At 43.9% G+C, this 26118-nt stretch overlaps 1 protein-coding gene across 2 annotated transcripts in view; it reads left to right on the top strand.

The window, feature by feature from the left end:
* The first annotated feature begins 2085 nt into the window (after positions 1–2085).
* RRP41L (3'-5'-exoribonuclease family protein) overlaps positions 2086–26118 on the top strand; it is a 66781-nt gene continuing 42748 nt past the window's right edge. The window contains exons 1-2 of one of the 2 annotated variants that reach the window (XM_087375810.1): positions 2086–2385; positions 2527–2605. In XM_087375810.1, the coding sequence (XP_087231936.1) occupies positions 2268–2385; positions 2527–2605 (197 nt within the window). In that variant the 5' untranslated portion in view covers positions 2086–2267. The remainder of the gene's footprint in view (positions 2386–2526; positions 2606–26118) is intronic. The other variant, XM_087375809.1, reaches the window with a different exon arrangement.

The following is a 26118-nucleotide window of genomic DNA, read 5'->3' as shown; positions in this document are numbered from 1 at the left end:
AGCCAAATGCGCTTGCTTTACCACTCACTACAATCACAAATATACATCTAACATTGACCTTCCACGAGTGTTGTTGTTAGCATACACAGGTAGAGTAGCTTTCAACATAGGAGGTGCAACCATACACTCTACACTACACTTGCCCCTACTAATGTCCAACTACACAAGCTTATCCTCTGACAAGCTACAACTATCAGCACTATACAAGAACCTCGAACTTATAGTGTTTTACAAAGTACTAATAGGACAAAACACATTCGTTGCAGTGAACATGCATATGCATTAAATAAAGCACAACCACACGTAACCCTTCGAAGGATTTGACGTGTTGTTATGTGGAGACTTATGCCAAGCAAGCCCATCAAAGGACACATGGATTTTCTCAAACAGGCCTACATGCACAACATTGGTACCCTCTTTTTGGAGACAACATTTTTGGTATTACGAGTTAACAAGACCAATGCATCAAAAGAACACACGCTTCCTTGAAATATTGAAGAGAATCCATGTTGATCAGCACACAGATGAAGACATTACATATCTCAATGAGCATTACAGAAAACAACCACTAGAAAAGCATACTTTACCACATCCCAAGGATAAACACAATAGTGAAGTCTTCGAAATTCTAAGAACAATAGCTCATACATAAAAAGCAAAGGACACACGGCACAAGACATACAACAAGACAATCAATAGCCCAAATGACCCCAAAGCAACTACTGGATTGCATACTGAGCTCAATCTCAAAGAAGGAATGCTCAGGAAACCTAAACACCGAAGATGGTTTGGTAAACGGAGCTGATGGTATATTCAAACATTCAAGAATAGGGGCAACATGGGAACACTTTGGATCGAATTCAACGAATTTTGCATTGGAAGGAACACACATAATCAAAATAGTTTCTTATATAATGAAACCATGACAAAACTAGACTCTAATTCTCCCATTAACAAGGGAATTCCAAGAAGGTAAAAACAACCTAAACACAATTACAACACAATTCCCGGTCCTACCAGCTCTAGCAAGGACAACACACCGAGCTCAAGGACTATCCATGGACAACCTTGTGTTCGATCCATCAAACATCAAATTTCATGGGCTAATATAGACAAAGCTTTCTTCTATTAGAGACCCAAACAACATATACTTGCTTAACAAAATAGAGACAAAACAAATAAAGGTCGACGACAACGTATTGCAAGAAATAACAAGACTTGAAAAGGAATCAAAATGGGAAACAAAACAAGTAGACTTTTCCATTACTCAAAACAAATGTACAAACTTACAATCACTTAACACGATCTTACAAAGAAGGCATCCTTCGATCTGAAAGTTTGTTGGCAGCAACCAACGATCCTCTGCCTACAAGAGACACATGAGCACAACCCTAAAAACCTAAAATTCCCAGGATTCAACCTCGATTTTGGTAACAATGGCCCAGGGATTGCAACGTACTAAGGCCACAATCAGATTTGCTACATTCTCAATACTACAACGAAAATGGCATTGAAGCCTGCTAACAATTCATCAATAAACAAGAAAGGTTCAATTGCTATCCTTCACAGAGATAAACAAGCTGAAACAGATAATACAAATGCCAACAACAATATACGTATCCACTCTTGACCACATGGACAACAACGAATAAAACAATTAGCATGACAGGTACAGACTACGTTTACTGGTCCGACTACTCTATCATCTGCACTTCCATTCACGACACTCAAATCGATTAATTGCAATCTTCAACTATGGGCATGCCATTTGAATGCAATTCATCTGGTTTTCTCCCCGCTTTCCCACACACCCACATCCACTCCACACTTAGCCACGCATGGTCCTATCGAGGGGCGTCGCTCGCCATTTTCACTTGGAGGAAAATCCTTGGTCAGGTTGCTTATGCACGTCGAGGAGGCATTGATTGAGATGGGAGGCTAATTTTTGAGTGCCACCTTAGAAATATGGAGCGTTCCATCAGTATTGCAGCCTTCGATGGTGACCTACGACTCATCCTCCAATGAGATTCTTGATCTGACATCGATTGAGACATGCGAGTTCACAAGATGCGTCTTCCTTGGTAGAAGAGCGAACGATCGGACGGTGGAATAAATCTTCCACTCGATCCGGGGCCCTTGACAAGCCACGCATACGACACCGGGCTCCAAGATTTGAACACGTGACCTGAGGATTTGAAGCTCCGATTTTCAAGTAATTCCATTTTCAGAAATCAAGCAAGAGTTCGCTCCAAGTCTCATTTGGGAGCATGGCGAGCTTTAGGATTTCAAGCTACTCTGTAGAGCGTCGAGGAGGCTCCTCCACTCTCATCTCTCCCGATGGTATCCGTGCAGACGGTCGTCATCTTCACGAGTGCAGGTCCGCATGTAAGTCCTCTTTCTTTTACCGCAACCTTTACCCCTTTTGGCTTGTCCTAATTAGGTCGCGCCTGCATAAGCCCCATGCATTTGAAAGAGTCGCCTCGCTGTGATGATGCCATTTAATCCTTGAATTTGGCAATAATGCAGTCATGCAAACGGGCGCTGTGAATGCAGCCGCGGGTTCGGCGTACGCAGAATTCGGTCAGACAAAAGTGATCGTTTCCGTGTAAGTGTGCTCGCAGTACATTACGGAGGATCATGTGTCTTTTCCAACTTTCAGTCCTCTACCAATTGACTCTGGATTATTAAATTTGCATGCAGTGGTTCGTTATATTTTCCTCACCATGACGTGTTGGGTGTGTGTAAAGATCAGTAAATACAGGAGAAATCGGTTGATGCCCATGAGGGGACATTGAATTTTAAGCTCCTTATGTAGTAAACTTGTGGATCTTCTCTCCATGGCGCGTCCAGAAATTTTCCAAGGAAGTAGCTTAGTGGTTCATGGCTTTAAGACATTGAGTAGAGTGTACGTGGGCCTGATTCCTACATACGATTATGCGTCACACCTCTCTTTCTTCAGTATCATTTGTTTGATATCTGTTAGAAACGATGCAGCACTGCCCATTTTGTGAGGTCTTATACAAGGACGACAGGACCTTTATGGAGATGCAAGCGTGTGAAGTTAGACTCCAGGCTCAGTGAAGATCTCTAACACGTGGTTGCAAAAAGACACCAGAATTCGTCTGCGTCCCTCTGCTCTTGTTCACGCTCCTCAGCTTGTGCTATGCGTTTCCATTCTTTTTGTGTTTCTTGATGTGTTCGTTCTAGCTCCCAGTGCGAGAGACTGCATCTATGGTTTCTTCAGATCATTTGTGGGAATGCTTGGTCCATATACCTGCTAGAAACAAAACACTAATGGCCATTTTTCGAGGTTCTATATGAGAGGGCGTCAAGCTTAGGAGTAGATCAGGATGGGGGGTAGAATAACATCGCTCTTGGGTTATGTGTTCCCATTCTTCTCGTGCTTGTTGATCTGTTCACTCTAGAGCAGTTCGCTCATTAGAACCAGCTTCCTGTACTAGAGACTGCATCTTTTGTTTCTTCAGATCATTTGTTTGAATGCTTGGTCCATGGCGTAGCATGTAAAAGACGTGGAGAACATGTGGCCTTCGTGAGGCTTTATGTAAAGATGTATTCTCAGCAGTTGCTGACATCGTAATGTGTGATAACGCATCAGCAACTTTATTATCCTTTCCTCTTCGGTACCGAATCGTTAAGTTAAACTCCTGCATGAGTTCTGCCCACCTAGCTTGGCGGCCCCTCAAGTCAGGTTGTTTATAAAAATGTTTTAGAGTATCATGATCAACATCAACATAAAACTCTGACCCATATAAATAATGTCTCCATGTTTTCAGAGCATGGACAACAGCATACAACTCTAATTCATGAGTTGGCCAATTTCGTTGAGAGGGGGAAAGCTTCTTGCTTTCAAAGGCTACTGGCCTTCCCTTTTGGAGGAGAACCGCTCCTACCGCAATGCCACTTGCATTGGTTTCAAGGAAAAACGGTTTCTGGGGATCAAGTATTTTTAACACCGGTCCTAAGACCACAGCTTGTTTTATGGTATTAAAACTCTCATGTTGATTCTGTCCCCATATAAAAGGTACTTTATCTGAGGTTAGATTAGTCAATAGCGATACTATTTCGGAATATCCTTTGATATGCATTCGATAAAATTAGACAAATTCCAAGAATGATCGCAAAGCGGTCAAACTCTGAGGGATTGGCCAAGTCAGTATCGCAGTTACTTTCTTTGGATCCATTTCTACTCCCTCAGGAGTAATAATAAATCCTAAATATTCAAGTGTTACCATACACAATACAGTTTTCTTTTTATTTACATAAAGACTGGCTTTCCTCAAAGTATTGAACACTATTCTTAAGTGTTTGTAATGCTCAGCAATACTTTCACTGAATACAAGAATATCGTCAATAAAATGTACTACAGACTTCTCGATATACGGATACGGACGTAGTAAATCATTCATAAGCATGACGAATGTAGCTGGAGCATTGGTAAGTCCAAACGGCATTACCAAAAACTCATAATGTCCAAACCTGCTTCTAAAAGGGGTTTTATGTACATTCTCAGCTCTAATATGGATCTGATGGTAGCCACATTTAAGATCTATCTTACTGAAAATTACAGCCCCATGTAACGCATCTAGCAAATCATCGATCCGAGCCATCGGATACCTGTGCTTAATAGTGATATTATTCAATGCTCTGTAATCTATACAGAGGCGAAAAGTATAATCTTCTTTCTTTTTTAATATCACTGGCGAAGCAAAAGGTGAGAAACTGGGTTGAATCTGCCCTAGCTTGAGGTATCCTTCCAGTTGTCTTCGTACCTCCGCTTCTTCGGTAAAACTTAACCTATAGGGAGGTCTATTTATAGGATCTGCCATCGAGATTAGTTCAATCTTATGCTGAACATTCCGCTCTGGAGGTAACCCATAAGGTAACTCATCCCTAAAACAATCAGAGAACTCCTCTGCTAATTGATCAGCCAGCTTGGCCATCTCTCCATTTTGGTTAACATTAGTGCTAGCCGAAGAACTATTAATTGGCTCTACCGATGTTGTACAAAGAAACAAAAACTCTTCTTGAGCTTTTCGAACTTTCATCATGGAAACCAACGGTCCTTGAGGTATATCTTTTTCAGCTCGTAAGACATACATCACATCATTCATCTTGAATTGATAAATGTGCTTTTTCCAAACTATGGCTGGATTCTTCCTAGAATGCCAAGCCTTACCCAGGGCTATGTGTGCATGAGCAAGCTTTGTCATTTCAAAATCAAGTTTCTCAGCATAGTCCTGAATTCGAAGCTCCAACTGGGTAACCCTTTGGTCCCATACTTCAACTGCCATTGTGACTGTATATGGATAGGTAGATGGGCTAGTCTTTAATTTCAGCCTCTTTACAAGCTTGGAGTTAATTACATTGTGCGTTGACGCTGAGTCAAACAACACAATGACATCATGATTGGCTACTTGCCCTTTCATCTTAATTAACTCCGTATCGTTAAAGGCTACCCCGTTGCTGCGGGCTTTGACAGGATGTTATCAGGTGCACTAGTTACTAGCGTAGCAACAGACACACATAACAAAATAGGTACTGATCTTTGAGAAGATCCAGCTAGTTGAATCTGCATCTGTTCTGCTCTGGGACTTCCCTTCATTTCTACATCGCATTCTGAGATCACCATCTCAGCTATCCGATGATCCTTGTTCCGTGGACAATCTTTCCGTTGATGAGGTTGAAGGCATCCAAAACACAAGCCTTCTCTTCTCGCTTTTTCTCTTTGCTCTGGGTTCAAAGAAGACTTCGACCAAGCTCAGGTTGCCATTGGTATTACTTTTCTTTTCATTCCAATGGTGGTACTTGGTTTAGGAGTCTCAACTGGCTTTGCTTGATGGCTAGGCTGTGAGGCACTCCCTTTGCTAATCCACTTCTTTTTAAACCCAATTTTCTTCGGATACTCATACCGAGTCCCAACCTGCACAAACCCACTTGGTCTGTTGCCTTTGGCATCTTCATAGTTCAGGGCTATGGCAATTGCTTCATCTAGCATGTTCGCATACTTAGCCCGAACTTCCATCTTTATACGATCATTCAATCCAAAGATAAAATCTTTTACCTGGATTGACTGAGATAGGGGTTCATAAACTTTCATTACACTTTCTCTGAACTTATCAATGTATTCCGCCACTGATAAATTTCTCTGACAAAAGTTTCGATACTGATCCCAAGCTCGGGATGCTTTGTCAGGAAGTAAGAAGTGTTTTCTAAATTCTTTTTTAAACCCCTCCCAAGTAGTGGATGCCAATCCATCTTTCTGCTGTTTTATCCACCACCTATTCGCTGCCTCATTAAACATATGGGTGGCCTCACGGATTTTCTTCATATCACTCCTGATTTCACAAATGGCGAAGGCCTCGTCCCATTTGTGTAACTAGGTCTCTATGATATTGAAACTACGGTCAAACATCCGACCAGAATACTTTTCTGGCCTATAATTGGCAATATTAGGTACCTTAGCCCTCCTAGGCTCGACCGTATGAACACTGGATTCAGGCTCCATTGGAGCTTTACCTTTCTCTTCACGAGATGGTCTGGTAGACATACTATGTATCATTTTCCGGAGCTCGGATTGCCCTACATTTGCTTGTAACTGTTGCGCTAAAATCTATTGCAAGGCATCCTTCAATAAGGCAATTCTACCAGACATCGTATGGCTTGCTCGGCGCGACACCTGCGGGGTCGGCCGGACTCCCGACTCTACGGGATCCACCCTAGAAGCTTCTTCCTCTACTTCCATTTAGGTCGATAGATGTGTGTTATTTAAAAAAATAAAAAACAAATAAAACACCACCTAAAACTGTATTTACAAACTGCTTTTTAATCTCATAACCACAAAAGGTGTCTAAACAGGCGTAACCATGAACTGAAAATAGTTGAGAACCAAACCGAATATCTTTTCCCTATACTAGGAAAATATATGCAATCTGAATTAACTCAAACACCGAGGCAAATAAACGAGCATATACTCCAACGAAACTTAAAAGGCATAGAAAGCTCCCTGGTCATATTTCTGCGGCAAGAAGAGATCAACTCGTTCCTTCAAACCACTCCATCATCCTCAGTCGGACTCCTTGAACGAATTCATATATGTGACGTCGATTTGGCTATTGCTGATCACATAGGCCTTCGTGAACACACTCATTAATCTTTTGATATGACTAAATGTAACCAAGCTTCTCAATATTGGTTCACAGCGAAATGCACGTATCTTAGCAAACTACCAGATCCGTTAGTCAAGCATTGAATTCGTTGATTACGATTATGTCTTCTAAAATATTACGATCACTATGCTTTATCTCGCTTCAAGTCATTGTTTCAACGCTCACATTCACGACGAAGGCACAAGACCTGGGCTTTACCACTCTCCACTCGTCATCCTTGCTTCGTAGTAATTGTAGACCAAAATATAACGACTGGTAGTCCCGCGATGTCAAGGAGCCCTGAATATAACAATTCGTGAACCTACGATTGTAGACGAGCCTAATATTTTGCAACTGTGATGACGTCCGCGAGCAGACGGCTTTGTGAGCACCAACACTGACGAACTACAGGATCAGCCCTAATAACGATCGTGCAATCTTTCAAGTTTCTCACCGGGCACTCGAAACGCCTCGCTTGCTCTACAAAGATACGCAAGCAGGCCGATTATCGTCAGAGACAAAAAGACTGACTTACACCCTGAGGTCAGGACACTGGAAACCACTTCTACTGAGGTAGTACTCAGCCATTTCATCAGGAATAACGGGAGTGTAGTTGACGACAGACGAACGGAAGTCGATGAGTAGAGCATCGTCATCCATATCCTCTTTTTTTCAATCACTTGTCTGCTCTGATACCACAATATTACTTATAAATCTATTAACGCCTAACTTTTCTTCTCAATCACGGTCATAGGCACATATTTTCCTCCCAATCAACCTCGATGGTAGCAAGCTCACAGAATCTCATCTTACGTGAAAACTCCTGCTTGCCAAATCCCAACGAGCCCCAATTCCCTAGATAGATCTAGTAGGCCACATGTCTACAGTTTAGGGTACCTCCTAAATGCATCATTTACCCCTCTCTTGGGATATCATTGAAATCACTTGCCCCTTGGCACATTTAATGCATTTAGACCCCTTAGCCTTAGATCCACCTAGTCTAGTGCCATATCACCCTCACCAAGGATCTTGACCTTGATTCCTTTTTGATCATTTACGTGAAGCCCAAACAAATATAATATAAACATTGATCCTTTAAAGGAAAAGGTCGACTGACCCTTCCGAGGTCATGTTACCTCGACTTGAGCATAGGAGGTAATGCAAATTGTGGCCCAGAAACTGGACATTATGACTCCATCTTGATTGTAATGGGGTGACAGAGAGACTAAACAGAACAATAAAGCTGATGCTTGCCAGGTACGTGGATTGGCAACAAAAAATTGGGATGTGTGTTTACCTATGTGCTTGCAGCCTATAATACGCCACTACAAGAGTCCACCCAGATAAGCCCATTCGAGTCATCATTTGGGAGGTCACCCAGATTCCCAGCAGAAACAGGTCTCGTTGAGATAAAAAATATAATAAAAGGGACACAGTACAATGGCTGCGGTTCCTGCAGGAGTCTCTGCAATTCATTCGGTAAAATGTGGCAGTGCATCTCAGAAAGGCTCAAGCACCGTGAAGGAAATACTACAACAGCAGACATTTTTTCACAGAATTTCAATTGGGCGACTTAGTGATGCTTCACTGTCCTACATCAGGTGACTAGACGAGTGGGCAGGACAACATATGCTCTACAACGGTGTGCACCAGCAAGAAAGACAAAGACCACATTGCATATAGCAAGGATGAAACCATTTCATACACGCACAGTGTATGCTTCAAGGGGGGGAGTAGACATAGGATGTAAAACACATGGAGGACACGTGGCCTTTATGAGGCAGTGTGTAAAGATGTATTCTCAGCATTTGCTGCCTGTTGCCATGTAACGATCTAATTTGATGATAAAAAGGGTTGTGGTTCCCCGAGGAGGGCACACTTTCTTTGGGCTCAATCGACTCTCTCTTCTTGTTGTGTTTCTTGACAAATCTGTCGAGTCTCTTTCTTTGTTGTTCTTTGTTTATCTGCTACGATATATAGCACGCACGAATGCCCATTTTGTGAGGCCCAGGCTTAGGAGTAGATAAGGATGGGGGGTAGAATAGCATCCCTCTCTGCTTCTGTCCTGCCTTGAGAGGCTTCAATGAATTGATTTGGGAGGGGGGTGCGGGGACATGACTGGCAGCCAGAGTATATATATACCTATCCAATCTTGCAATCTAGTTTTTGAAAAATGAACAGATTTGATAAGGCTAGAGCCTACCCTGACCTTGGACCAGTTGGTTGGCATCCCTACTGAGCCAGCTAGAAGGCCGGCCAGCAGGTTGGCTAGTATAATGACATGGGACTAAAACTGTCCTACAGAGGGGGAACACTCAACCATAATATCTAGGAGGCTCTACAGTGCTCATCTTGCTGTCCAGAGGGGCAACAAAGTACACACTTGGTTAAGGAGGCCCTGATTAAGCGTCGTGCTTGATGAAACTCATGGTGAAGGAGGAGAAGACCTTCAAAGTGATAGGAAGGCTGTGAAGAACCAGTCTTTTCGAGAATGCAAATGTGTGCAATGCATGCAGAATTTGAATGCCAGTTGGCTCTCCAATGGGGAAGAGCGCCCTCGTGAGAGTACTTGTTTCTATTTCGACCTACATGCAAGGTGTGTGAGAGATTGCGGATGAATGCAAGGTGAATGAAGAATGCTATGTGAGATTCACAATGAAAGGGTGATACTCTTTCATTGATACCCTTTCATTAATGTCCCTTGAGATCACTCAAGTTCCATCTTCCCATTTACACCTACCCTTAGCCTATGACCCATGCATCTACCATTCAATGCACCTTAATGCACCCTTCCCTTCCTATTGCCCCTAGGACCTAGACACGTGTGTGCACATTTTTATTAATAAAATAAGTATCACATGTCCAAATTCGATGCCGTCTGAAGCAGTGGCTCCAACTCGACTAGTCCTATCTATTGAGATGATCCACCGCCATAACAAATCGTTCGGTGTCCATCATAAATACAAATACAAATCATGGATTAGTGATTTCTCTTGTCATGACACTCCCTCCTGCTTGAATGGGTAGAAGTCCTCTTTTGGATCTTTTCTTGTCTCTTTCTCTTGCGTACGCTTTTCTCTTTTACTTCTGCATTTGCATCTCCTCTTCATAATCTGCAACTAGTCTTCTCTTGGTAGTACACGATCTCTTCTGAATCAGAACTTAAATCTCATCTTTAAGTTCTGGTTCCTCTTGATGCTGAATATTCAAAATGCAGAAGTACCACTGCAGTGCCTCTTCAATATCTCTTCACACTCAGAATTCTCTTCTGAATACCAAGCTGCTGAAATCTCTTTATAGTAACCTGCTCAATAAGTTGAAACATATTCTCAACAAACTGGTCAGTATTAAAACGATTCTCTCATCCAAATGTTTCATTGAACTAGGTAGACCTTGGCTATAGATGATTTTGCAATGGAGAGCTACTTAGTCTATAGAAACTATAGACCTTCAGTCTCTTTTTTCAACACTTCTATTTCAGCCCTATTCATCCTTTCAGACGCTCTACACGAAGGATAAAAATATTTATTCTCTGTCCATACTTTTAATGAATATGCCTACTCTCTATTTAGTTCACACATCCATACACCAGTGTTGGTTGAATGGATAGCATTTACTCTTGGTTCTATGTTCACCGTAAAGTCTTGGGGTGAGGAGGTAGAAGCCTCACTCTCTTGCTTGGATGCTTTGCCTTTTCCTTTTACAGAATTCGTTTTGACAATTTTGGCTTATAGAGTAGGACATTTATGCCATGGATGCCCTAGCTTATGTTTCTTACATTTGAAACATTTACCCTCCTTAATTAGCTTTTTCTTCTTATTGTCAAACATGGAAGGAAATGGTATCCATCTAGGACGTGATTGGTTGTTAACATTTTGTACAATAGCTTTCTCCTTTCCTTTGTTGAAGGATTTACGAGGATTCAATTTCCTCTCAGCAATCTCAGCCAATTTAGTGAGGTCTTTCAGGGTAGTTGGGTTGAACATTTCAACCTCATACCTCACTTTTGGGGCTAGGGCTGCTAAGTACTTCTTCCTTCTATCATCCTCGCTCTTCTCAGGTAACTCTAAAGAGAGTTTCCAGAACCTAGCTGTAAATTCAGCGTTACTCTCGTTATCGAATTGCTTGAACCTTTCCCAGCGGAAGGTCAATTCTTCTTCATGCCTCGGAGGCATGAAAGTGGCCTTAAGCTGCTCTACAAATTTGGACCATTGAAGAATAGGCTCTTTTCTCGTTTGTGATAAGGACCACCACATCAAAGCATCCTTAGATAAGGATGTAGTGTGGCAAGAGCAAGCTTCTCGTGGTCGGTCTTATCCTGGTGGGAAAAATATAGCTCAAAATGGCGAATCCAATTGAGGATTTTATCCGCCTCTCTTGCTCCATCATACTTTGGGAATTCTATTATCTCTCGAGGTTGGAATTTAGCTCTCTTTGAGGGGGTACTTAAATCGTCATCTCCAAAATTCAGCACTCTCTTAGTTCCTAATTTTTTCATAATGGACTGTTTAATCATATGCCTAAGCCGAGAAACTAGCTTATCAATTGGAGACTCCTCTCTCCCTCTTGCACTTGGATTATAATCCATGTGTACAGGATTTTGAGTTAAAGGCGTAAACTCAGCGTCTTGCTCTTGGATGAACTCGTTTCTTCCTTCATTTCTAAAGGAAAACTCCCTATTAAGAGTTTCTTGAAGGAGAGATGAAGGTAATTCTATATGTGGGTTATCATACTCAATATGCGTGTAACTCTCATCTACATTATCCTCTTCAGGAGGAGGTGATGGTGTTCTCTCCCTATCTCCTTCTGTTAGTGGAGGAAAAAGGACAAGTTCATTATTAAATATCCCTTCTCCTTCCATTCTTTCCTTTTAGTAATACAAGAGAGAAAATGACTTGCTGTAATTTCAGAGAAGGGGTTTATTTTACAGCAAAAGTCAAATATTGTAGAGTTGGTGGTACTTATCCGACTCCCGCTTCTTTTGTGTCGAGAAAACACTTGAAATGACCTCTTCTTCCTTCTCTTTTAAGCTTTTCTTCTTGTATTTTTGCTGTAAATTGGTGCAGTCCGTTTGGGCTACTTGTTTTGAGTGGATTGGAGCTCTAGATACCGTTAATAGGGGGTACTTGATGGGTGGATCACCCCCTTAAAATCTTGTTCCAATCCAACTTTCCATAGGGGAAAACGCGGAGGGGGGGCTCTTTTCCTCACGATTTAAGGGTTTTAAGGGTCTATTCGCACGGGGGGAGTCACCCCGTTAGGACACCCTGTTTCCCTGTCCTAAGACCAGAAAATTCAGAGAAATCCCCTGTTACGCTCTAGCCGAGGTAGCATGACCTCGGAAGAATCAGTCGACATTTCCCTTATAGGATCTATCTTTGTAATATATGTGTTTGCGCTTTATGTAAATGATCGGGAGGGATTAATGTCAAGGTCCTAGGTGAGGGCTGATAGCACCAGACTAGATAGATCTGAGACCAAGGGCCTAGTGCAAAGATTGTGCCTAGGGGCAAGGAATTAAATGCATCCCAAGAGAGGGGTGAAATGTTGCATTAGGAAGGCCCTATATGGATGACATGTGGCATCTAGATCTATCTAGGGATTTGGGGTCTGTCAAGGCTAGTGAGAGAAGATGAGGATTGTGATTTTACGTGATTTTGTGGACAGCTCTATCTCTCTCTCTTTGAAGTCTTGGCAGAATTGGCTGGGTGGAAAAGAAAGGTGCTACTCCCGTGATCTGTGAAGAGAGAATAGAAGAGGTTGGTGACAATTGGTATCAGAGCCCAAGGTTGTGTAGGGGAAAGGCGTGGAGCGTAAGACCTTGGACAGGCTAGGCAAGTGGTGAGGCGATGTGTTGATCGTAACGACGCTGTGCAGTGTGCTGAGCTACGAACGAGCCTACGCAAGCAAGTATTGAATGACAGGAAGGTCCTTCGACGTGGGCAGTCTGTGATTGACTGCGGATCAACGGAAGGCCTGGCACGGAAATGTGACGTGCGTGGAACGGGACACGCAGGTGACTCGACGAAACGATGGATGAAGAGCGCAGGAGGGTTCCGTTATTTATGACCTCCATACGATGGACTACGACAACGTGACGACGATGTGTCTGAGCGTAGCCCTCCCGCACTTGGCATAGCTTGATCGGACCTGACGGAGGTTCGTTGACGAAGGTCTTCGACTGCTGGTTGTGTTCGGTGGTCGTTGGTAGAAGGCATCGTTAGTTGTTGAGGTGACCTTGCGGGAGGCTATTCGGTGCATAGGGAAACCCGTGGAGAGCTGTTGGTAACAGCAGTCGACTGCTTCTCTGGCGCGTATACAGTCAGAGTACGGATGATTTGTGAGAGCTGATAGCAGGCCGTACCTGCAGGCTGCAAGCTGCAGGATTCGAATTCCAGGGAGCCTTTTATCTATTTTCCCTTTTGGTTTTCGTTATTCCTGTTTTGTCAGAAGCAGTTAGACTTTTATGGTTAGCGATTGGTATAGCAAGAACAAATTATGCTTGAACAGATTATGCCTGTGTGTTTCAGTCGGAGTCAGATTGCAGGAATTTCCCTAGTATAGGGAAAAGCGCCATCTGTGAGATATGCCTGTATTAAATGCTTGATCAGTGTGAATGTGGGATTGCAGGAATTCCCTAGTATAGGGAATTGTGTTCAGAGTGTTAGTACCCTGAATTGTGTCAGCTTGTGATTACAGTGTTCTAGGGGTGTTTAAAAAAAAAAAAAAAAAGCCCCAAAACAAAACACCTACTGAACTAAATGGAAGCAGAAGAAGGAGCTTCCAGGAGGGACCCTGGTGAATCAGGAGTCCGGCCGACCCAGCAGGGATCGCGCCCAGTAGCTCACACTTTATCTGGCAGGATTGCATTGCTGGAAGATGCCTTGCAACAGTTGTTAGCGCAGCAATTACAAGCCAACGCAGGGCAATCTGAACTTAGGAGAGTGCTACAGAGTATGTCTGCCAGACCTTCTCGAGAGGAGAAGGGAAAGGCTCCAATGGAACTGGAGTCTAGTGTCCATACGGTCGAGCCTAGGAAGGCTAAAGTGCCAAATATTGCTAATTACAGACCGGAAAAGTATTCTGGTCGGATGAACGGCCATAGCTCCGATGTCATTGAGACCTGGCTACACAAATGGGACGAGGCGTTCGCCATTTGTGAGATCAGAAATGACATCAAAAAGATCCGCGAGGCCACCCATATGTTTAGTGAGGCTGCGGATCGGTGGTGGATTAAACAACAAAAAGATGGCATAGCATCCACTACTTGGGAGGGGTTTAAAAGAGAGTTCAGGAAACACTTCTTACCTCCTGACGAGGCATCCCGAGCTTGGGATCAATATAGGAACCTGCGTCAGAGAAATTTATCAGTGGCAGAATACACTGATAAGTTTCGAGAGAGTGTAATGAAGGTTGACGAACCCCTGCCTCAATCAATCCAAGTGAAAGATTTCATATTTGGATTGAATGATCGAATAAAAATGGAAGTTCGGGCTAAGTACGCGAACACGCTAGATGATGCAATAGCTATAGCCCTGAACTACGAGGATGCCAAGGGCAGCAAGCCAAGTGGGTTTGCACAGGTCGGAACCCAGTATGGGTATCCGAAGAAATCTGGGTTTAAGAAGAAGTGGGCTAGTAGAGGGAGTGGTTCGCAGCCGAGTGGTCAAGCCAAGCAGGCGAGACCGGCTGAAACTCCTAAACCGAGTACCACCATTGGAGTGAAAAGGAAAGTAACTCCAATGGCAGCCCGGGCTTGGTCTAAGTCTCCCTTGAACCCGGAACAAAGGGAAAAAGCGAGGAGAGAAGGCTTATGCTTTGGTTGCCTTCAACCTCATCAGTGGAGAGATTGTCCACGTAATAAAGATCGTCGGATGGCTGAGATGGTGATCTCAGAGTGCGACGTGGAGATGCAGGGAAGTCCCAGAGCGGAAGAGATGCAGATTCAGCTAGCGGGATCTTCTCAGAGGTTAGTACCTTGTTTGTTCTGTGTGTCTGTTACTAAGTTAGTGACGAGTGCACCTGATAACATCCTATCTAAGCCCGCAGCAACGGGGTATACAGCCTTCAATGATACGGAGTTAATCAAAATGAAAGGGCAAGTGGCCAGTCATGATGTCATTGTGTTGTTTGACTCAGCGTCAACTCACAATGTGATTAACTCCAAGCTCGTGAAGAGGCTGAAATTAAAGACAAGTCCATCTGACTATGCGTATACAGTCAGGATGGCTGATGGAAGTTCAACTGAAGTATGGGACCAAAGGGTTACCCAGTTGGAGCTTCGGATTCAGGACTATGCTGAGAAGCTTGATTTTGAAATAACCAAGCTTGCTCATGCGGATATAGCCCTGGGAATGGCGTGGCATTCTAGGAAGAATCCAGCCATTGATTGGAAAAAGCACGTATATCAATTCAAGATGAATGATGTGCTTTATGTCTTGCGAGGTGAAAGAGATATACCTCAGGGACCGTTGGTTTCCGTGATGGAAATCAGAAAGGCTCGAGTAGAGTCTTTATACCTTTGCACAGCATCGGTAGAGTCGGTGGATGAGTCTTCGGCTAGCACTGATGTTATGCAAAGTGATGAGATGGCCAAGCTGGCTAACCTTATAATAGAGGAGTTCTCTGAATGTTTTAGGGATGAACTACCTTATGGGTTACCTCCAGAGCGGAAAGTTCAGCATAAGATTGAACTGATCCCGGGGGCAGAACCTGTAAATAGACCTCCCTATAGAATGAGTTTTACTGAAGAAGCGGAGGTGCGTAGGCAACTGGAAGAATACCTCAAGTTGGGGCAGATTCAACCAAGTTTCTCACCTTTTGCTTCACCAGTGATATTAAAGAGGAAAAAGGATGATACGTTTCGCCTCTGTATAGATTACAGAGCATTGAATAATATCACTGTTAAGCACAGGTATCCGATGGCTCGGATTGATGATTTGCTAGATGCATTACATGGAGCCGTGATTTTCAGCAAGATAGATCTTAAGTGCGGCTATCATCAGATCCGGATTAGAGCCGAGGATGTGCATAAAACCGCTTTTAGAAGCAGGTTTGGTCATTATGAGTTTTTGGTAATGCCCTTCGGACTTACCAATGCTCCAGCGACCTTCGTCATGCTTATGAATGATTTACTACGTCCGTATATCGGAAAGTTCGTAGTACATTTTATTGACGATATCTTGATATTCAGTAAAAGTGTTACTGAGTATTGTGAACACTTAAGGATAGTGTTCAGTACTTTGAGGAAAGCTAGTCTTTACGTGAATAAAAAGAAAACTATACTGTGTATGGTTAGGCTTGAGTACTTAGGGTTCATAATTACTCTACAGGGGGTAGAAATGGATCCGAAGAAAGTGGCTGCGATACTAACTTGGCCAATCCCTCAGAGTTTGACCCCGTTGCGATCATTCTTGGGATTTGTCCAGTTTTATAGAAGTCATATCAAAGGATATTCCGAAATAGTATCGCCATTGACTGATCTGACCTCAGATAAAGTACCTTTTATTTGGGGACAGAATCAATAGGAAAGTTTTAACACCATAAAACAAGCTGTGGTCACAGGACCGGTGTTAAAAATAGTTGATCCCCAGAAACCGTTGTTCCTAGAAACCGATGCAAGTGGCATTGCGGTAGGAGCAGTTCTCCTTCAAGAGGGAAGGCCAGTAGCCTTCGAAAGCAAGAAGCTTTCTCCCTCTCAAAGGAATTGGCCAACTCATGAATTAGAGTTGTATGCTGTTATCCATGCTTTGAAAACATGGAGGCATTATCTGTATGGTTCAGAGTTTTATGTGGATGTGGATCATGATACTCTGAAACATTTCTGTAAACAGCCTGACTTGAGGGGCCGCCAAGCTAGGTGGGCAGAGCTCATGCAGGAGTTTAATCTAACGATTCGGTACCGAAGAGGAAAAGACAATAAGGTTGCTGATGCGTTGTCTCGCATTATGCACAACCTGAGTTTCACGGTATTAGAGAGTGCTCTAATGACCGAGATAAGAGAAACTCAGAAGGTGGACGAGTTTGTCTAGAGCTTGTGGCCTAAGGCTCATGTGTTAAAACCCGGGGAAAATGAAAAGGATGACCTGGCATCCAGAAAAGGCCAAACTTATGCAAGATATACCATAAGGGATGGTATGCTAGTTAGAAATGGCAAGGTTGTAGTACCTGGTCAGAATGATCTCAGGCAGAGAGTCATCCGACAATGCCATGATAGCCTGTGTGCGGGACATCCAGGAGTCGAGAAGACATATGATCTCGTGAAGCGAGATTTCTTTTGGCCAAAGATGAAAAAGCATATTCATGAATATGTGACACGGTGTTTCTCGTGTCAGGTAAGTAAGGCCGAGCGGGTGAAGCCACCCGGACTTTTACAGCCCTTGGAAATACCACTAAGCAAGTGGGAGAGCATTTCCATGGATTTTATTGTAGGACTACCTGCAACACAAGGAGGGTATAATTCTATCCTTGTGGTGGTTGATCGTCTAACCAAGATGGCTCACTTCATTCCGACTAGAGAGTCTATTAGTGCCCCGCAAGTAGCGAAGTTGTTTATTAGACATATATTTCGTCTGCATGGATTGCCTAGATCCATAGTGTCAGACAGAGATGTCAGGTTTACCGGTCACTTTTGGACAGCGGTATTTGAGACACTAAGGACTGAGTTGGGAATGAGTAGTGGGGATCATCCTGAGACGGATGGTCAGACGGAGAGAGTCAACCAGACTTTAGAGGATATGCTGAGAGCATATGTGTCATTGAGGCAACATACATGGGACAAGTGGTTGCCATTGTTGGAGTTTGCCTACAATGATAGGAAACATTCATCTACTGGGTTCAGTCCGTTTGAGCTGAACTATGGTTATAGACTAGCCAATCCGACTATAGTTGGAGTACCTCAGAAAGTGCCTAGTGCCGCGAACTTTGTAGTTCAGATGCGGGAGATGCTAGCACTTGCGAGAGCTAATATCCGCCAGGCTATGGATAGAGCCAAGGTGTATGCGGATGAAAATCGGTCTATAAGAGTATTTGAAGAAGGAGAAAAAGTTTTTCTCAGAATTCCTTCGCACTCGAAGTCGTTGACTTCAGGAGAGTGTACTAAGTTATCACCTCGATACTGTGGGCCGTGGTTAATTCTAAAGAGAATAGGCAATGTAGCCTATAAATTAGAATTGCCACAGGGGTGTAAGGTGCACCCGGTTTTTCATGTTTCACGTTTAAAGAAATTTTTACATACTGGTGACTCACTAATCGAAGGTGTGGTTTTGTTTCAGGAGATAGAGGATATTGCAAGGCGTAAACCAACAAGAATCCTGGACCGAGGAACAATGCAAATACGAAATCGGAAGATACCCACGGTGTTGGTTGCATGGCATGGTCAGCCTCTATCCGAAGCTACCTGGGAATTCGTATATCAGTTGCGGAGAGTGTTCCCAGACTTTATCATCGAGGACGCTGATGTCTGAAGAGGGAAGGAATGTTACGCTCTAGCCGAGGTAGCATGACCTCGGAAGAATCAGTCGACATTTCCCTTATAGGATCTATCTTTGTAATATATGTGTTTGCGCTTTATGTAAATGATCGGGAGGGATTAATGTCAAGGTCCTAGGTGAGGGCTGATAGCACCAGACTAGATAGATCTGAGACCAAGGGCCTAGTGCAAAGATTGTGCCTAGGGGCAAGGAATTAAATGCATCCCAAGAGAGGGGTGAAATGTTGCATTAGGAAGGCCCTATATGGATGACATGTGGCATCTAGATCTATCTAGGGATTTGGGGTCTGTCAAGGCTAGTGAGAGAAGATGAGGATTGTGATTTTACGTGATTTTGTGGACAGCTCTATCTCTCTCTCTTTGAAGTCTTGGCAGAATTGGCTGGGTGGAAAAGAAAGGTGCTACTCCCGTGATCTGTGAAGAGAGAATAGCAGAGGTTGGTGACATCCCCTACCTCCAAGCCTCCGAAATCCTGGGTTTGCAGTGATCAGGAAAATTCCTCCAAAACTCGCACCTTCGCTTGCGGCCTTTTGTGGCGCACCTTCCAAACTCGCCCTTTGGAGTCAGGTTTCTTATGGGTTGTTGCAGCGACCTTCAGTTTGCGCCAGCCAAGACACTGTTGCACGCATGAATCTGCAGTCCACCGTTCGACATCCCACGTCTTTACTTTCGCCTCCCTCCCTGCTTGCGCTCAACCTTCGCAAGTAGCGCTCCGCTCTTTCTATGCCTCCGTGTAGCCTTTCTTCCGCGGCCCTCTTCCACGCAATCTTTTCGTGTCCTCACGCCCTTTGCCCTGCGCACTCTCTTGCTGTCCCGATAGTGGATCGTCGATGCTCTGATACCAAATGCGAAGAACCATTCTTTTCAAGAATGCAAATATGTGCAATGCATGCAGAATTTGAATGCTAATTGGCCCTCCAATAGGGAAGAGCACCCTTCTGAGAGTACTTGTTTCTATTTCGACCTACATGTAAGGTGTGTGAGAGATTGCGGATGAATGCAAGGTGAATGAAGAATGCTATGTGAGATTCACAATGAAAGGGTGATACCCTTTCATTAATGTCCCTTGAGATCACTTAAGTTCCATCTTTTCATTTACACGTACCCTTAGCCTATGACTCATGCATCTACCATTCTATGCACCTTAATGCACTATTCCCTTTCTATTGCGCCTAGGACCTAGACACGTGTGTGCACATTTTTATTAATAAAATAAGTATCACATGTCCAAATTCGATGCCGTCTAAAGCAGTGGCTCCAGCTCGACTAGTCCTATCTAATGAGATGATCCACCGCTGTAACAAATCGGTCGGTGTCCATCATAAATACAACTACATGTTACACTATTGGCGTATAATATATAATAATGTTTTAATGTCTACCAATCACGGATTAGTGATTTCTCTTGTCATGACAAAGGCACACAATCAGATCCAGGCACAAGATTTCTTGATAGTGATTGATGCAAGTACAAGTTTCTTTTTGTAGGCTTGAGTACTCTTCTCTTTGACATCACAGGTGATGTCACTAGACTTCCTCCTCACACAGGACTTTAATCTAATCTAAGACTTGTTCAACTTGGATAGGTGTCCCACTTCACAAGTGGGACAAGGACTTTCACACCCACAAGACTCTAGCAAGGGACCTTCACTCTAGGACTCTAGGAAACTCAGACACAACACCCCCCTTCGAGCTAGGGTGAGAAGGACTAGGAAGAGACCTTCACAAGGTTAAAGGTATGAACCCACTACTACTTCTCACTGAGCCAACACTTGAACTCTCACGTCAGGGCTGATAAGAGGCTTGATCTTCATACCTTTACATTGGTCCATCCTAAAGACACAAGTGGCGGCGAACACCACCACAACCCCCCCTTGTGGACAAACCCCCTTTGCTCCAGGTAGGGTATAGAAGAGATCATGAAGTCTTTTATAGACAAGGCACACATAGAATCAAGTTAGTACAACCATTTTTGGGGACGACCCAGCCTAACAAATACACAAAACATTCATTATATGCTAATGCAAGGGTAGAGAACCATTATTGACTCAGCAAAGTAAAACTAGAAAGCCCAAAAATCAGGACTATATTCCCAATGGAAAGATCTGCTGACAGTAATGGCTTTGTTAGCTGCTTGTTGGTCCTCTTCCTGATTTGACTTGGCCTCCACGAGATTGGCTTCTTCTTCATGCCTTAGTATTCTTATGGCATATATCTATGTATGGATTGTCACAAGGATTTGCAAAGACCTTTCAATGAATAATGCCCTTATACTTACAATGTCTTTTTGCATCTCTGTATGCACCACCCGCTAAAAAGAAGGTGACATGTGCAAACAATTCTTCTTATTCAGTGTGTGGAGTGGGTGACATCATACTCACATCTACGGATGGCATAGATTTCAGAATTACAGATGTTCTTTATGTGCCAGGTATAAAGAAGAATTTGCTTTCAGTGTCCTCTCTCAATCGAGGAGGATTTCAGGTCATATTTGATGATGTTAAGTGTGCAGTCCGAGACAAAGAGAATGACTATGCTCCCCAGTTGAGGCTCATGCTGAAAATCAAAATTTACAGCGACCACCTCTTGATCCACATGCCCCGATTCAGCCACATGCTGATTTTGTTCCTCAACAGGGTGTGGATGAAGTTGTCAGGCAAGAGATTCAAGAGATACATGCAGCCAAAACAGTTCCGAATTGTTTGCTACAGACTCTCAGGGAGAGTAGGCTTGAGGCACCTTTGCCTGGCAGGACTCGTAGTGTAGTAAGGCACGCAAGGGGGGCTCTTTCTGTTGAGACAGCTTATGCAGGTACTCTTCTTGATGAAGAAGAACCCGACTCTTTTGAAGAAGCCAAGGATAATGTGGATTGGATGCATGCCATGCACAATGAATTGCAATAGTAGCTAGTCCCTTCTATGTGTGATGGAGTTTATGGTTTTCAATCTTATGGGTGAGATACTTTTTGATTCTTCTCCTTTAGTGCTAGCCTTCGTCACAGACTGAGTCTGCCCTTCACCTCTGGAGTACCAACAGAAACTCAGTATGAAAACTTTGTATAAATGGATGCTCAAGTATGTGTGGGTGTGTGGATTTGTATGTGTGAGAGCATATTTTTATACTATGGTCTACACCCACTGTTGGGTGCTGATGATGTCAGTGGGGATGTCATAGTAGCTAGTCCCTGATAGCGTGATGGAGTTTATGGTTTTGAACCTTATGAGTGGCTATCATGAGATTGAAACTGCACTATGTTGTGTGTTTTTAGAGGATAAGTTTGGGAATGTTCATGGATTCATCTAGGTATATGCTTTTGCCGTATTAGCGGACATGCAAATTTCACCTTGTGAAGTTTTTGTCCATTTTGCAGCCTGTTGGTATTGCGTTAATTCTTTCTATCTTAAATGGTGCGTTGCCCTATCAGCTAGATTTAGATGCTCGTTTGGGAGAGACTAAAATGAGACTTCACAAGTAGTTGTAGCTTGAATGAAGAGATTTTGGATTACTTTTTGATTAGCCTTTTCCTTTAGTGCTAGCCTTCGTCACGACTGAGTCTGCCCTTCACCTCTGGAGTGCCGACAGAAATTTAGTACGAGACTTTGTATAAATGGATGCTCAAGTATGTGTGGGTGTGTGGATTTGTATGTGTGAGAGCATATTTTTATACTATGGTCTACACCCACGGTTGGGCTGATGTCAGTGGGGATGTCATAGTAGCTAGTCCTTGCTATGCGTGGTGGAGTTTATGGTTTTGAACCTCATGAGTGACTATCATGAGATTGAAACTGCACTATGTTGTGTTTTTAGAGGATGAGTTTGGGAATGTTCCTGGATTCATCTAGGTATATGAGCAACCCCTGTGTTTTTTTTGGACCTCAAACATCACAGTAACATGGTTCTCTTTGTTGTACTTGGCATGTGCCTCTGTATACACCATAACTATTGTTGCCTTTTGCTGTCCAATTCTTCTTGTTCTTGGACTGATGGTTGTTCCAGTTCCGAGGCGAGCTGCTGTCTCCACAAAAGGTGGACGCTTTTTATTTGCGACAGTGGTCAGCCTTGCTTCCATGCCCCTTGCTCATGAGCTGAGATGATCTCATAGGTCGTGTCTTAGTCCCTAGATCTAAAGTTGTATAGTAGCTTACTTATTTCCTTAGTCAACTCGAAGTACTGGGACTTGAGTTCGTCCTCATATTATGACAATAGAAGTCTAGATCTGAGATCGTGCACATGACAGGGGGTGGCCATCCCCTTGGAAGCCTTAATTGGTTGGACTCCATTTCAGGCATATCTTGTTGAAAGTGAATAGACTTGTGTAGAAATCATTCAGAAGCTGAAGAAGAATATGACAGCCGTTGGTTTTCCAAACTCTTAGCATAATTAACTCCTCGTTTGTAAGCCCCCAAAAAAGGAGAGCATGGGGGAGTGACACCTGTAGCATGGAAGAGGGAATGTGGAGGGAGACAAAGGCTTCATGATGCGGACAGCACACAGGCTGCCACTTAGACAGCATGCAGACATCTTTGTTTGTACCCTTCACAACAGGCTGAACAGTCCACGTTGGACTGCCCTGGAGCTGATAGGACTTGAGCTAGATGTACATGGTCAGATATCTAATTCCAACACATTCATAGGACTTGATCGTTGGTTGCTCAACCCTTCATGTGCCCACCTCCACTTTCGCTAATGAACCAATGACTTCCAACCTTAGTAAGCCTTTCCACCACAGCCACTGAGGTGCCAAGGGACATTGGAAGTTGACATCAAACCTCTAGGGGCACTATGAATGCTTTGGTGCATAACTAGTTGTGTTAGGTGTTGTACTAGATGTTGTTGGGCAGTCCCTATATGTAGCTTGGATTTCCAGCAAATATTTAGAGGGTCGATACACACTAAGTGTATCATGGGTGATGTGTGTGCAAGGGTGTTTGTGAGCAGAGCTTGCCGCAAAAGTACCAGGGGAAACAGAAGTCACTCACCCACCTGTGAGAATCCAAATGAGGAGGATAAGTGTCAGTTGACTGTAGGGGATCAGGGTTACCTCTAGGCTCTACCAGATGTTTCCGCAGCTGTTGGTACTGATTTGGAGCAGTTGCTGCATGGAGGAAACACTCTGGAGTACCCGCGACTGTACAGGGCAGAACTGCATTGGCAGTAGGGCTGAAGGACAGCCAGGGGCTATAAACCTATTTATAGCCCTTGCAGCAGGCGCCTGATAATTGGAATGGAACTAAGGTCAAAGAGCAGTCAAAGTCATGTCAGATCTAGTCAGGGGATCTGACAGACCCAGTCTGTGATGCAGCAGGTCCAGTCAGCTGGTACAGGGGTGGTTCCCTCCTCTTAAAACCTCCACATTCAGTAGAACATTCATTGAAGCCCTCTTGCTGGCACCATGGACTGGAGAGAGTGTGGAGTCATCTTTTGGAGAGTTCTCAGCAGTGCAATCACTTGGATTGCTGTTTTGTGCTGCCCAGCCCCTTTTGCTTGAAGTCTTGTGCTCTTTTGTGAGCTGTTATCCCACATCAGTGGATGAATAACGTTTGTTATCTCTTTTTCTTCTGCTCTTCTATCTGCTGTCTATTTTCTGCAGTAGGTGAGTGCATCTCGAGTGATTGGAAAGTGTTCTGAGATCATTCTGCTCCATGAGGTTTGAGTAATTCGTACCCCTATTCTCTGACATGGTATCAGAGCACTAGGCCGGACATCAGGATATTGTTGTGACCATAGTGACTTCGGGATATTGTTGCGACCATAACCCACCCACCCTTACTGCATTGTGCATGGATGTAACCTTGCCCGTATGCTGTTCCGGGCTTGCGGATTGTGGGAACGCCATTCCCAACTTGGAAACGTTCTGGCATCACAGGGAACGGGCTGTTCCACGTTCCCAGCCATTCCCAGATTGGTGTTCCTTATCAAAGGTGGGGCAATTCTTCTTGCTGCAAGCTCTCAAAGCTACGTATTATCAAGCAAAAGCAAAGGCAGAATAGAGAGCATGCTCTGCTGAAATATACTGAAGGTATGCTTAGTATGTTGACGTGGTGTTCCCTAGACGTTCCCGGGGGTTTGTTTTCTTTGTGAGTTTTAGAAGCAATGTCTACGTCTACTCCCACTTCTGTTCCTACTTCTGTTCCTTAGATTGTTGCTGCTTCCATAACCACTCCTATGACAATTCCAAATTTCACAAAAGCAGGAAGCTTGATGGGACAAAATATCCCATTTGGAAGGTGAAGATCCGTTAAGACATTTGGTGGCTAGGAAGCTTTGGAAGATCACAACGGGGGTTGATCCAATACCACGGACATCAAGGATGCTTCAGGAAAGATTATGACGCTGTAGACCTAGATGAGCTCAAAGCATGGGAAGAGAAAGATGCCCAAGCCCTTGCACTAATCATAGGGATGATGGTGGACTCCATCATTCCACATATTTAGACTGTTGACATATCAGGAGAGTGTAGATGGCCCTGAAGGATTTGTACAAGACGGACAACACGTCCAAGATCCTCTCTCTCTAGCACCAATTGTTCAACATGAACATGGAGGTAGGGGATCAAGTACATGACCATCTTGCGAAGGTGAAGGTGGTGAGAGATTAGCTGGCTTGAGTTGGTAAGTTTCAAAAGCTTTGGGACTGCGTGACAATAGGAGAGAAGATCGGGCCTCTTGACATTCGAGCAACTTGGCCGTGTTGCTACCGGAGGAGGCCTGGGAGAAACTCTACGACGACAACAATGACAAGGCATTTATGACAAAGGACAGTATAGGCTGGTGTACCAACCCTGGATTGTCCGACTAGACCAGGGAACCAATAGACCTGGTTGGCCAGCCAACCAGCCAGCCAACGTGCCCTAACCAGCCGACCTGGTGGGCTCCATGTAGTGCACTTGGGCCTGCCCTTTGCAGCCCTGTTCAACTTCTTTCTGGTCACGTGGATGCCCTGCAGCAGCCCCTAAGTCTGACCTGTTGTAGGCCTCTTCCAAGCTTTGTGCAACATCCCGACCTGCTCCAGAGGTTCTGCCACCTGTCATACTTTGCGCCATCTTTGCCAGGGACTGCAGCAGCCTTCAAAGACTGTCCTATCCCTGCAACAGCCCTCCAAAAGCCCCGTGGCTTCCATGCCCTTGTTGTGCACCGTGTTAGAAAAGTGACCTCTCACACAGAGGGTATCCCGCAGTGGAAGACTGATAGTTAGCCCAGGAATTACACGCGGAAGTGTTCACTATGGAATAAATGCTTCATCAAGTGTGTACTTCATAACATTCATGTGTATATGCAAACTAGCAAATAGATTGTGCTTAGAGACAAATATAGAAGCAACAATTTATATTTTTGTTTGTCGATAAATTGGACAAGATACAATACCAAAAGGTTTTGCTGCTAAATGCCTAGCACCTCTGGATCTTTGAGCCTGTGTGCTCCACTGAGTGTATGTAGACTCTCTGTCCACTCTCCTCATATA

Source organism: Dipteris shenzhenensis, chromosome 6 (assembly GCF_047967505.1).
Source record: "Dipteris shenzhenensis isolate YYH24624 ecotype China chromosome 6, Dip_SZ_1.0, whole genome shotgun sequence".
Classification (NCBI taxonomy): Eukaryota; Viridiplantae; Streptophyta; class Polypodiopsida; order Gleicheniales; family Dipteridaceae; genus Dipteris; species Dipteris shenzhenensis.
The sequence above is the reverse complement of the archived record's forward strand: the minus strand, read 5'-3'. Positions and strand labels throughout refer to the sequence as shown.